Consider the following 12,925-nt stretch of genomic DNA (forward strand, 5'->3'; position numbering starts at 1 on the left):
CTGGAGCACGCCTGGATGCTGTCGGCCGCAGACGGTCACTGGGCCGGCCTAGAAGCGCTGCTCGCCTGCGAACCCGGCCTGCTGGCCAAGCGGGACTTCATCACCGGCTTCACCTGCCTGCACTGGGCCGCCAAGCACGGGCGGCAGGAGTTGCTGGCCACGCTGGTCAACTTCGCCGGCAAACACCGGCTGCCGGTGAACATCAACGCGCGCACGAGCGGAGGCTACACCGCCCTGCATCTGGCAGCCATGCACGGGCACGTGGAAGTGGTGAAGCTGCTGGTGGGTGCCTACGACGCCGACGTTGACATCAGGGACTACAGTGGGAGGAAGGCCTCGCAGTACCTGAGTGTAAGCGTCGCCGAGGAGATCAAGAGCCTGGTGGGCGCCCTGGACGAGGAGGAGGAGGTGGACAGCACCACCGGCAGTGGGGGCGGACGCTGGAGGCTGTCGAAGGTGCTCCCTGCACACCTCATCACCTACAAACTCTCTCACGTCCTGGAGGATGGAGACCACCACCACTTAACTGAAGGGTGGGCTGGAGGCAAAGCCAAGGATCGCAAAGCTTCAGGCAGCTCTAGTGGGCGAATAAAACCCAGACTCAATAAGATCCGCTTCAAAACCCAGGTCATCCACAGCACGCTCTCTTCCCGGGACCCTGAGCAGCCGCTGGAGGAAGAGGAAGAGGAGCGGTCCTTTAGAGGCCACTCGTCCTCTTTCAAGTTGAGACCCAAGTCCAATGTGTTTGGATAAAATAATCTTTTAACGAAATGTTAGGTTTTGTGTGGCTTCAGGATGGAATACTAGGTGTGGGTGAGGAAGAAAGACCAGAAAAGACAGGAAAAATTATGCCTTCCTTCTTACTTGAGGGGCTGGAGTGAGTTGGAGAAATCCCTTCAGGCCAGTACTCTGGGGGAAGTGGCTTTCTTTTTACGTGATTCATCAAATACTGATCTGTGCCTCTTGCCCAGACCACCACTGTAACTTGAAGCTCCTGTGTCTACGGACTAGAAATGTGCTAAATTGGGGAACAGAATTGATGAATAGGAGTTCCTTTGCTCTAACCACTACTGGATACATCCAAAGGAAGGAGTAGTGCACTTTTATGTATCTGTTTTTCCAAGTAGCTACTTTTTCAACAGCAACAAAAAATGCAAAATGTAATGAAACTGGTAGCATTTGTAAGTGTGAACAAAACTGCATGCTACCTTGTTTTTTACTAATTGCATTTGATTTTTAAGGTACTACTGAAGGACAGGTCTGAGATGAGTTTCGAAAATACTAATTAAAAAATAATGTAAATAAAAACGGGAATCCTGTTGGTATCCTATTTGTATTGTAAGTAGCGGTTCAGTTACTTTTTTAAAAAAAGCAATTTCAGTTTTAATCACTAAAGAAATAGCATTTACGTTTGAGTTAGTCTGTACTCTGGTTTCCACCTGTTTATCCAGCACTGCTGCACTCGGTGTTATGGGCCATTATTAATAACTACCTAAACTTCTATTTAAAAGGACGCCTAGTCTATGGTACTTTTAAATAAAATATTGCCTCTTTTTCTAATTGTCATTAACTTGTTCTTCTATTCTAAAAGTCTAAATTTGCTAGGATTTTTATGCTGGGGCTCACATAATTTTGACTGTATTTGGCAGAACGTAATGGTGCTTAGGAAGAATTACTTAACAGAAACTAGTGGGTTAGGGTTAAATTTGTAAAAGATGATGTGTTAGTGAGCCTGTGCTATGAAGTACTTATTAAGTCAACTTAAAGATTCTTGTAAGACATTTTTTATTTCAGTAATGCACTCATAGTTTATGTGCTTTGCAGCAACATTTTGCAAATGTTTAAAATGCTAAATCTTTCAGTTTTTCAGTTTCTTTGCATTTACTCAGAGCTATAGTTACTGAAAAACTGGGTGGTAAGTCTGTCGGGTTAAAAATGGCACTTTATAAAAGGAAAAGGGAAAAAATACAACTATTTCTGTATTTAAATGCTGCTAGCTATTCAATTCATTCGTATGTAAGTGAAAAGTACCACTCATAAGTAAAGGCTTTTTATTTAAAGAGTGGTTCTTAATTACATTTCATTATTTGTGTTAAAGTAAATAGCTTTATAATTAAAATTTTACTAACAGGTACCTTAAGCCCTTTTATAATAAGCTAAGACATATCTGTGGAGGGTTGATTTGACAATGTCCTTTTCTCAAATCTTTTTAGTCTCCTGAGTGCTGACACCAAAGTTGCTAGTACAGCCTGCCAGAGACAGGAGTCAGTTGCCGAATGCATGACTCCACACAGGGAGTGTGGAGAGCAGCTGCATTTAGGATTCTTAGATCTTTAATTTTCCAAGTCACAAAAATAACAAGTAACAAGTTTGTAACAAATTTGCCATGTCACTACCTGCATGGCAATTGAATTTGTTTAAAGAGGGGTGAAAAAATTTGCAAAATACATGAACTATAATCCATTTGTCTATTTTTGTTTTAGGATTTTGGAAATGGGCCATGTACATTTGAAAAGCACTTTTATTCACACATGTGGGTGAAAAACCAACCTAGTTTTGTGTAAATTAAAATAGGTTCATTGAGGGTGAAAAGCAGTCATTGGTTCTTAATCTACAAGTGCAGAATAGGTAGTGCAGTAGGTAGTGCAGAATAAGCTACACCTTCACAATGAGGAATCTTTAATTTCATAGACATGTAAAACTAAAGCAACTGTAGACTCTTCAGAACCATCTGTTGGTCATTATTAAACTCCTAAACTATATGTTAGTAATTAATTGCACTAAATCTAATTTGCTAGATCTTTGGAAACTGAGTTACTTTTTTACATTAAAGATTCTAACTTTTCTAATAAAATAATCATTTAAAATTTCCAAAGTCATTCCTGGAGGACAGCTGTGGTATGATGTGCTTGTGTATAGTAAGTGTAGCATTTTCAGCTACTTACCTCTACATTCCTCATATGTTTCAGTTAATCACAATTAATAAATAATGATTTGTGTAATTTGATATTCATAGAGTTGTGCCTATCATTAATGAATATATGTCAAACACTTGGGTGTTACTCACATGTGACTGTTTTTACATGAACATGTCCACGTATTTTTTACAGGTACTCTTGAAACTAGTGAATGTCACTTTTTATGGTATGAAAAAATGCAGCTGGCTTATATAACTTAAAAGTCCGGTACTAGTTTGTTCATGCCTGAAATTGAGTCCAGGATGCCTTGTCTCTCACATTTTTAATTAAGTGGAAGTTTGACAGTTTCAGAATGTAAAATCAGTTTTTAAAGTGCATTTTTGTCAAAATAAAATATTCATACTAGAATGTGTCTCTGAATTGTCTAACTTTCTGTAGTCCCGTATTCATCTGATGTCATCCTGTTTTATGGTTCACAAAATGCATCTTGAGGTTTCAGTTTGACCCTTTCCTACCCCTCTCGGGACAGGCCAAATATCCCTAATTGACAGGAAATGTGTTAGGATCACAGGACCTGAAGGGAAGATCCTGATGTGATGTTATCCTTCTTGCACTTTGGATTGCTATGTTTTGGCGGAAACTTTTAGTAGCGGTAAGGAGGAATCCACTTGAAGAGATGGTAGTGTCACTGCCACTTCCTTTTAGAAACAGAAACCTACTTGGGTACACGTGTGTTGTAAGCCCACCCTGACTGGGCCTTAAGACAAGTGTGGGAATGCCTTTTTTCACTTTCTCCAGCATCCATCAAACAATGGATGTTAATGATTCATTTCTTCATCAAGATGGTATCTAAATAGTTTGCAACAATCCATGTCTCTCAGAGAGCAAAGAAATGTGGGAATCCTTGGCATAACTGAATCCTTGGTGTGATTGCTCTCTTAGGGAGAAATGACTGCTGGAGTTTGTGTTCTTTTGTAATAACCCATAAAATGTGTTTTGCTGTAACTAAAGAACTAGTAAACAATTTATTTCTAGAATGATGTTTTCAAAGTATCTGTCTTGAAAGGATTCATTGGATAGTTCAAGCAGTTGAAGCTATCTCTGAAGATTTTTCTTAAAGAATTTTGTTTTGCTAAGTAAATAGCATTATTTGGAGTTTCTTATATGAATAACCCCCAAATTAAATGCTTTGAGAACTTGCTGGAAACCAATGCTTTTTGAGGGTGAGTGAAGCCCTCATAAACTATTTATTAGGGGACTAGAAAACAACTCCATCTGAAAGTGTTTCTCAGGATATAGCAATAGGTTCTTTACATCACTCTGCTGCCCCATCTCCTTCAAGAGGTCGCCATACTTTTTTCTTATGATCCCTATGTCATTTCATCTCAGGAAGTAGCTTAACATGCTGTTAATAAGTTGCCTGCTTTTCCAAACTGATGTGTTGGTGAGGAAAGTGTGTGGCAAGTGCCCCTGTCATGCAGTGCCTGATGTGTTGAGGATATTCTGTAAGAAAGTCTTTAAATGGAAAACATTCAGTGTTTCATAGCATTGTGTAACATGGTAATTAAACTGCATGCATTCATGCTAAGTGAACAAAGATAAGAACTTTTCATGCAACACAGTTCTTAAATACAAACCTATGGGGAGCAACTGAAGTGGACATTCATCCCACATGCAGGACTGGAGCAAGGCCAGTCCCCAGAACAAAGCTCCAGAGGCGAGCCACATGAATAATCTGCTCCTGTCCAGAAAACACTGGGTACCCAAGGCAAGCCAAGCAGACAGGTTGCTAGGCAGAGGGGTGTCACATGACATCAATGGGCTGAATGTATAAATAAACGTGCTTCAGTGGTTGAGAAGTTCTTTTTTCCCATCAAGAGAGGAGGCCCCACCTGACCTCAGCTTTCTGCATTTGGACTCGTCTTTATTTCTTCATCCTCCACTGCCCTTCACTCCCACAATTTCTAGAGCTGTGCTGGATGGACATGACACAAATCCACCTCATCAGCGGCTCAACCAAAATAATTTACTTACTTATTATTTTTGTGTTGTTTTTATTTTAAAGAGAAAAGAAAAAAATAACAGCCAAGACAACAACAAATGATACAGAATTTCAAAACAAGGTGATAGAAAATTAACAATGGTTGTTTTATTACACGTTGTCATCTTCAGCAAAGTTTCTCACATTACCAGATGTAAGAATGCAAGATTGATCAAACAATTAAAAAGAATAAAAAATAATAAAGAACCATTAGAAGTAATACAGGGTTTCACTAATCAAGATAGTATGGATTCAGCAATGGTTGTTATATTGCATATTGTTGTCTTCAAATTAGTTGCTCAGATTACCAGATATAATCATGCAAAACAGGTCAAAAAACAAAATTTAGAGCTCCCATTAAGCATTAACTATTCCTTTCAATAAACCAACAGACATCAGCAGTACAATTATACCAGCTATCCTTGTATACCCATATATATTTTTCCCTTTCTTTCTTTTCTCCTTTCCCTCATCCAAGTTGTTCCTTTCCTTTAAACAACTTCTTTCCCTTTCACAATATCTATTGTATTTTTGGGGATTTATTTACTTTTTCAGGTTCTTACACTAAGGAAACAATATGTTTACATATGCGAGACTGATTTATTTCACTTTTGGGTATAGTCTTTAGATCTTTGTTTTATTTGATTTATTTCACTTACAGGTGTAGTCTTAGATCTTTGTTGCATCCACTTTCCTATAAAAGCCTGAGTTTATCTTTTTTCTTATAGCTGAGTAATACTCCATTGTATAAAAAGACCACATCTTTCTTTTATCTATTCCTCAGTTGATGAGCATTTGGGTTGTTTCCAAGGTTCAGCTATGACAAATTGTGCTGCTATAAACATGGGTGCACATATATTGCTATGGTATGATGTTTTAAATTCTGCTAGAAAAATACCCAGAAGGGGAATAACTGTGTTGAATGGGAGCTCTAATCCTAGTTTTCTGAGGAATCTTCACATTGATTTCCATAATGGTTGTACCAGTCTACATTCCCACCAGCAGTGGAAAATGGTTCCTTTTCCCCGCAAAGCCCCTCCAGCATTTGTTATTGGTTGACTTCTTGATGATAGCCATTTTTCTGGGGTGAGATAGAATCTCAGTGTTATTTTAATTTGCATTTCTTGAATGATCAGTGATGTTGAACATTTTTTCATATATTTGTTTGTCATTCATATTTCTTCATCTGAGAAGTATGGGGTCTGATTTTTTAAATTCTTTATATATTCTAGATAGAAGTCCTTTGTCTGAGGAATAGTTGGCTAAAATTTTTTCCCAATTCATGTGTTTTCTTTTTACTCTGTTGGTGATTTCTTTTGATGTGCAAAAATTTTTCAATAAGATAAGATCCCATTTGTTGATTCTTTGAAGTATTTCCTGTGCAGTTTGGTTTTTGTTCATGAATTCTCTGCCTACCCCTACGTCTTTAAGATTTCTACCTATTTTCTCCTCCAGTAGCTTTAGTGTTTCTGTTTTAATATTTAGATCTTTGATTCATTTTGACTTTAGTGCATGGTGATAGACATGGGTCTAGTTTTAGTCTTTGACATGTGGAAAGCCAGTTTTTCCAGCACCATTTATTAAACAGGCTATCTTTCTTCTAGTGAACATGTTTGGCCCCTTTGTCAAAGATTAAGTGGCTGAATGTGTTTGTAGTTGTGTCTGCATCCTCTAGTCTGTTCCATTGGTCCTCAGGTCTGTTTTTTGCCAGTACTATGCTGCTTTTATCACAGTAGCTTTGCAGTATAATTTCAAATCAGGGATTGTGATGCCTCCTGCCTTACCTGTGTTGCCCAGGATTGCTTTTGCTAGTCTGGATGTCTTCTGGTTCCAGATGAATTTTAGGAATGTTTTCTTTAGATATGTGAAGTATACTAATGGTATTTTAATTGGGATTGCTTTGAATCTGTACAACAATTTTGGGAGAATGGCCATTTTCACAATGTTGGTTCTTCCTTTCCATGAGCAAGGAATATCTTTCCATTTTCAGAAAATTTTCTTCAATCTCTTTTTTTCAAAGTACTGTAATTTTCACTGTATAGCTCTTTTATTTCCTTTGTTAGATTGATTCCTAAGGATTTCAATTTTTTGGATGCTGTTGTGAAAGGTGTGGTTTCCCTAATTTCTCTCTTCTTCTGTTTGTTGTTTGTGCACAGGAATGCTACTGATCTTTGAGTGTTGACTTTGAATCTAGCTATGCTACTGATTTGGTTATTAAATCTGCAAGTCTTTTGGTGGAGTTTTTGGGGTCTTCTATGTAGAGTATGATGTCATCTGTGAATAATGATAATTTCACTTCTTCCTTTCCAATACTTATTCCTTTTATTTCTCTCCCTATCTAATTGTTCTGGCTAATGTTTCCAGAACTATATTGAATAGGAGTGGTGACAGTAGACACCCTTGTCTTGGTCCTGATTTTAAAGTGAAAGCTTTCAATTTATGTTCATTTAATATAATGTTGCCTGTTGATTTGTCATAGATGGCTCTTATCAGAGTGAGGTGAAGACCATCTATTCTGATTTTCTGTCAGGTTTTTATCATGAATGAGTGTTGGACTTTATCAAAGGCTTTTTATGCATCTATTGAGATGATCATGTGATTTTTGTCTCTGGCTTTGTTGCTATGGTGTATTACATTTATTGATTTACATATATTGAACTATTCCTGCATTCCTGGGGTGAATCCCACTTGGTCATGGTGTATAATCTTCTTGATGATTTGCTGCATTCTGTTTGCTAGTATTTTATTGAGAATTTTTGCATCCATGTTCATTAGAGATACTGGCCTGTAGTTCTCTTTTTTGGCTGGGTCTTTCTCTGGTTTTGGTATCAGGGTAATATTTGCCTCCAGGAATGACTTAGGGAGAATTGCTTTCTTTTCAATTTCATTAAAGGGTTTGAGAAGAATTGGCATTAAATCTTCTCTAGATTTCTTGTATAATTCATCTGTGAATCTTTCAGGACCTGGGCTTTTCTTTGTTGGTAAGTTTTTAATTACATTTTCAATTTCATCAACTGATATTCAGTTATTCAGAATTTTTATATCTTCTTGATTCAGCTTTGGTAATTAATATGTATCTATGAGTCTGTCCATTTCTTTTATGTTTTCCAGCCTGTGAAAGTAAAGATTTTTGAAGTAGGTATTGATGATCTTCTGAATTTCTACAGGATCTGTAGTGATTTCACCCTTTTCATTTCTTATTGCATGAATTTGAGTTTTTCTTTCCTTTTTCTGATAAGGTTGGCTAGGGGCTTATCAATTTTATTTATTCTTTCAAAGAATCAACCCTTCGATTCATTAATTCTTTGTGTTATTTTCTTAGTCTCCATTGTGTTAATTTCTGCTCTAATCTTTATAATTGTCTGCCTTCTTTGGGCTTTTGGGCTTGGCCTGAAAGGATTTGTTTCTCTCCCAAGTTCCTCCCTTGACTCTCTCTGCTTCCCTGTCACCATGCCGTGAGCAGCTTCCCCTCCACCATGCTTTTGTTCTGCCTTGGAGCCAGCCAAATATGGACTGAAACCTCCATAAAGTGTAAGCCAAAATACTATAAATCTTTCCTCCTTTAAATTGCAGGTAGGTGTACTGTATTGTGTCTCAGAGATGAAAAAGGGACCAAAACAGATTTTGGTACCAAAGAAATAGGGTTGTTGCTATGATGCTACCTGATCATGTGGTCAGAAGTCCTTGGAAGTGATTAAGAGAGGAGTTTGGAAAGGTTTGGAGATGCCAGCTGGGGAAACCCTAGAATGCTATAAGCGTAGCTTGATGGGAGATTCTGATCACAATTCGGAAGACCAGAATGCCAGTAGAAATGCAGATGGTAAAAACCAGGCTCTGGAAGTTTCTGTTGTTTCAGTTGGAAACAAGAACTCCATTGGCAGTTGGACTCCAGATCACATGTGTTATGCTCTCGGATACATTTTGCTTATGCACTGAGACTTTTTGGAGACTGAGATTAAAAGTGGTGAAGTAAATAATCTGGTGGAGGAAATTTCAATGCAGCCCAATATTTAAGCTGTGGTATGAGCTTTTAGTCAGCTCTACATTGAGACCAAGAGAAAACTGCCTGGATGATTGATTTTAAAAGTTTTGAGTTTTGTCAGAAAAGAAGCTCCTATAATACTGGGCCTACAAAACTGGAACAGGAAACCTTGATTACTGAAAAGATTAGCTTTAAAAAGAAGTACTTTGGATTAGAATAATAAGAAAAATGGCTTGAGGGTATGTCAGGAAAAAGCAAGACCCTCCCCTCTGGTCTACAAAAGCGAAAGACTTTGGTTAAAAACAAGAGCCCCAGGGCATTCTGTTGGACAAGAGTCACCCATGATCTCTGGGATTCAGTTTACTGGGCTCACCCATCCAGGCACCCAGAGTCCTCTGTAACCATCTGCAAGGTGCAAAAGGACTCGGCTACTGCTCCAGCTGGTGGCAGACCATGACATCCACATGACGGTGGTTTTATGTGCATGCAGAATGTAAGAGTTTGGGGTCATGGAGGGTTCAATTCAGATCTCAGAATAAAACCTGGGAGGCCAGGAAGTTTGCTCCTAGGAGAGTAGTGTGTGAAGCTCTGAGAGCAAAACCAAAGGTGCACTGGAGACCCAGGTAGTTGAAGATGCCAGGAATGTGGAATGGTTGCTAAGGAAAGTTACACACTGTGAGCAAAGCCTAATGGAGAAGCCACAGGGCTTTAACGAATGGTGCTGTAGGAAGAGGGTGGCAGAAACCATTTGAAGTTTGAATTTCATCATATCTTGCTCTGGGTGCTAGACGTAGAACTATGGGATTTAATGTTTACCATGCTGGGTCTTAGTCTTGCTTTGGTCCAATTTCTTTCTATCCCCCATTCTTCCTTTTGGAATGGAGATGTTTACCTGCACATTGAATATTAGCAGTGTTTAACCTTCTTTTTCATTTTTACAGGGGCTCACAGCTAAGAATTTGCCTTAAGTCTCAGAGGAGACTCTGGACTTGGACTTTTCAGCAATGCTGGAACTGTTAGGACTTTGACAACTCTTACAGATGGAGTAAATGCATTTTGCATAAAGGGATATGCATGAGTCTTTTGAGGACCAGGGATGAAATGTTGCAGTTTATATCTTGATGGGCCAAATCTCTTCATAATCTTATAGGCAGGGTTTTTGGAAGGTGATTGGGTCACGGGGGCTTATAGCTGGTCTGTTGTTAGAAGGTAAGGTCTGGTTGAGTGAGGTGAGTGACTGAGGTCTTGAAGAGTTTATCTCCCTCCCCAGATCCTCCCTTGATTCTCTCTGTGCTTCGCAGTCACCATGCCCCGAGCAGCTTCTGCTGCACTGTGCTCTTTGTCATGTTACTCTGCCTTGGAGCCAGCAGACAATGGGCTGAAACCTCCACACATGATGAGCCGAATAATGTCTCCTCCTTTAAACTGTAGGTTTGAAGGACTGTGTCCCAGTGACAAGAAAGTGATTAAGACAGAGCATGTGGTGGAAGAAGTTATGCACTCTATGGCAGCCAGGGAACAAAGAGAAGAGGAAAGGGCTGATGTCCCACTGTGTCATTCTATGACCTAAAACCTCCCACTAGGCCACACCTCTTCAAGGCTGCATCATCTCTCAGTAGCACCAGGTTGGATACCAAGCCTTTAATGTATGGAGCATTCCAGATTCAAGCTCTCACAGTAGGAAACAGTAGAAGGCTGCCTATAAGGATGCTGTGTGTGCCTCTCAGCTGCTTTTTGAGCAGGAGAGTAATATATTTCATATTACTACTAACGTTTTTGGAAAATTCCTCTATTAGAATGAAGTACTTTTATTGCTCTCTCCATATTCTGGACCATGATGCCTGCTTTGGCAGCCCCCTTGCAATATTAGAAACAAGATTGCAAAGGTCTTGGACTGTCTATCCAGGTTTCCACTAAAGGCCTGGTGTGGGCTGTTTGGGGGATGTGACTTAAGGTCTGCTCTTTGATTTGATCCCCGGTTAGTACTTATCATAATATTTCAAAATATTTATTTAGACATAATTGACTCATCTAAAACACAAATGCTTAGAAAATGATCATTATTCCTTGTTTAAAATTCATCTGCCATTTATTGCTATCTCACCTTAGGCAAGAGATTTATTTTGAGTTTCAGTCACTCATCTATAAATCAAAGGTCATACACCCTGTTTATCATACATAGCTGTTTTGAATCAAATGCTGGGTCCAAGGCAGACACAGGGACGTGAATGATTAAAACTGCTAAAATTACCAAACATGTAACTCACAGAAACAAAGAAGTCCAACACAATAGCTCCTTTCTGTTCTTCTCTTTTCGAATAGGGACTCTTTCCTCTTCTGAAGTCATTACGATATACCCAGAGTTGTCCTTGTGTAAAATTAGGAGCCTGCAGATATCAAAAAGAAATTCAAGGACTAGGTATATAGCTCAGTGACAGAGTATGTGCATGCAGGAGGACCTGGGCTCAATCCCTAGCGTGTCAGAACAGAGGAAAGAAAGAAAGAAGAAAAAAACTGATTATAATAAGAACACTGATTTATTATGCCTTTCAGAAAACGGTAGATAATACATTCTGAATATGAGGCACTACTTGTCTTGAGATAGAATCTCTTCCTTCCACATATGCTTGTGCCATTATGATGCCAATAATATGAGGTTCAAAAACCAAGTGGCCCTGACAGATCCAGATCCTACAAGTTCATTTAGGCATTTCATGATCATTGTTTTATACAAAGGATTTGTCTAGTCGTTGTCCTGGGTTCCAGGGATGGACCCTCTAAAGACCTGTGGAATTTCCTAAGTTGTAGGACTGCCTGTATTACGCTGCTGAAGTAACTCTAGTAAGCCCTTGGAAGCTCCAAGTTGGTAGCTAGTCCACAGAGTCAGGTGATGAGAAGGTTGAGAACTTTGAGCTACTTGACCTCTGAAGAGTAGAAGAGGGCCAAGTTGAAGTCACATGGTCAATACTTTAATCACTTGTGTCCACAGAGTGTTACCCCATTAAAAATGCTGGACACTGAGGCTCAGTTCTTCTTCCTGGCTGGTGGCACACTGCTATGCCAGGAGGGTGATGGTCCTGATCCACAAGAAACAGGTGTGGATGCTTTGTGTTCAGGACCTCATAGGTACAGATTTTACAGTGAAACTGTGATCAGAAGGCTTTAGTGAGTTCTGTTGTTGCTCTAGTAATTACCAAACCTGAGGGGGATGTGCTGCACTTTCACCCAGTCAGGTGGAAATGTGGAAACCGTCTCAGATGTGAGTAGGTCTCTCTGGAGTCCTTAGGTCTAATGTGTGTCACTGTTAGGACTGAATTGATGACACCCAGTGGGTGTCAGTTGGTTTGGATGGGAACAGATATCATATTATCTATTCAATATTAATGGCCAAGATGGAATGCACAATGATCAGTTTAGTTTCCTTTTCCTTCAGTTTCTTTTCAGCTTTAAGGTCTTGTGAGTTTCCAAAAGTGTTGTTACTTCCTTGTCATTGTCCTGATGCTCTGTGGAAAGCAGCATGGTTCTGAGACCTATATCAAGTCAGGTCCCAGCACGTACTAGTAGGGGTACATAGCTAGAATCTTTGAAAGGTTTTGATTTATTTTGTGCTTTTTTTTTTTTTTTTTTTTTTTTTTTTTTTTTTTTTTTTTTTTTTTTGGTTTTTTTTTGATACCAGGAATCAAACTCAGGACCTTGCACTTGCCAGGTAGACACTTGTACCTCTGAGCTACATCCCCAGCCCTTTGAAAGGTTTTGAATGAAGACATAATTTAAAAAAAAAAAAGACAAGATTAAGGGAATCAGTCAGAAATATAAAGGCACTCAGGGAAGCAATTGCCAGCCTTCAGCCTGGGTAACCTGATGTCTGTTGACAGAGCTATAGAAAGAGGATACCCACTATGGATTGTAGACACAGAAGAGCACAGTCACCACGGGCCACCCCATGGGGAAGAGCAGCTATCCACTCTTCTGTCCTCAAGGTAA

General features: G+C 39.3%; 1 protein-coding gene and 1 long non-coding RNA gene across 3 annotated transcripts in view; both read left to right on the forward strand.

Annotated features, from left to right (window-relative positions):
- Positions 1–3,326, forward strand: Sowahc (sosondowah ankyrin repeat domain family member C; the record flags this gene model as incomplete). The annotated part of the gene is given in 1 exon segment (XM_013522810.1): positions 1–3,326. A coding segment is annotated over 1 exon segment (753 nt), but the record flags the coding sequence as incomplete, so codon positions are not given.
- The window catches only part of LOC102011434, a 48,348-nt gene that overhangs the window by 2,010 nt on the left and 33,413 nt on the right, over positions 1–12,925 (forward strand). The window lies entirely within an intron of this gene.

Source organism: Chinchilla lanigera, unplaced genomic scaffold (genome assembly GCF_000276665.1).
Source record: "Chinchilla lanigera isolate Chin_1 unplaced genomic scaffold, ChiLan1.0 scaffold00069, whole genome shotgun sequence".
Taxonomy (NCBI): domain Eukaryota; kingdom Metazoa; phylum Chordata; class Mammalia; order Rodentia; family Chinchillidae; genus Chinchilla; species Chinchilla lanigera.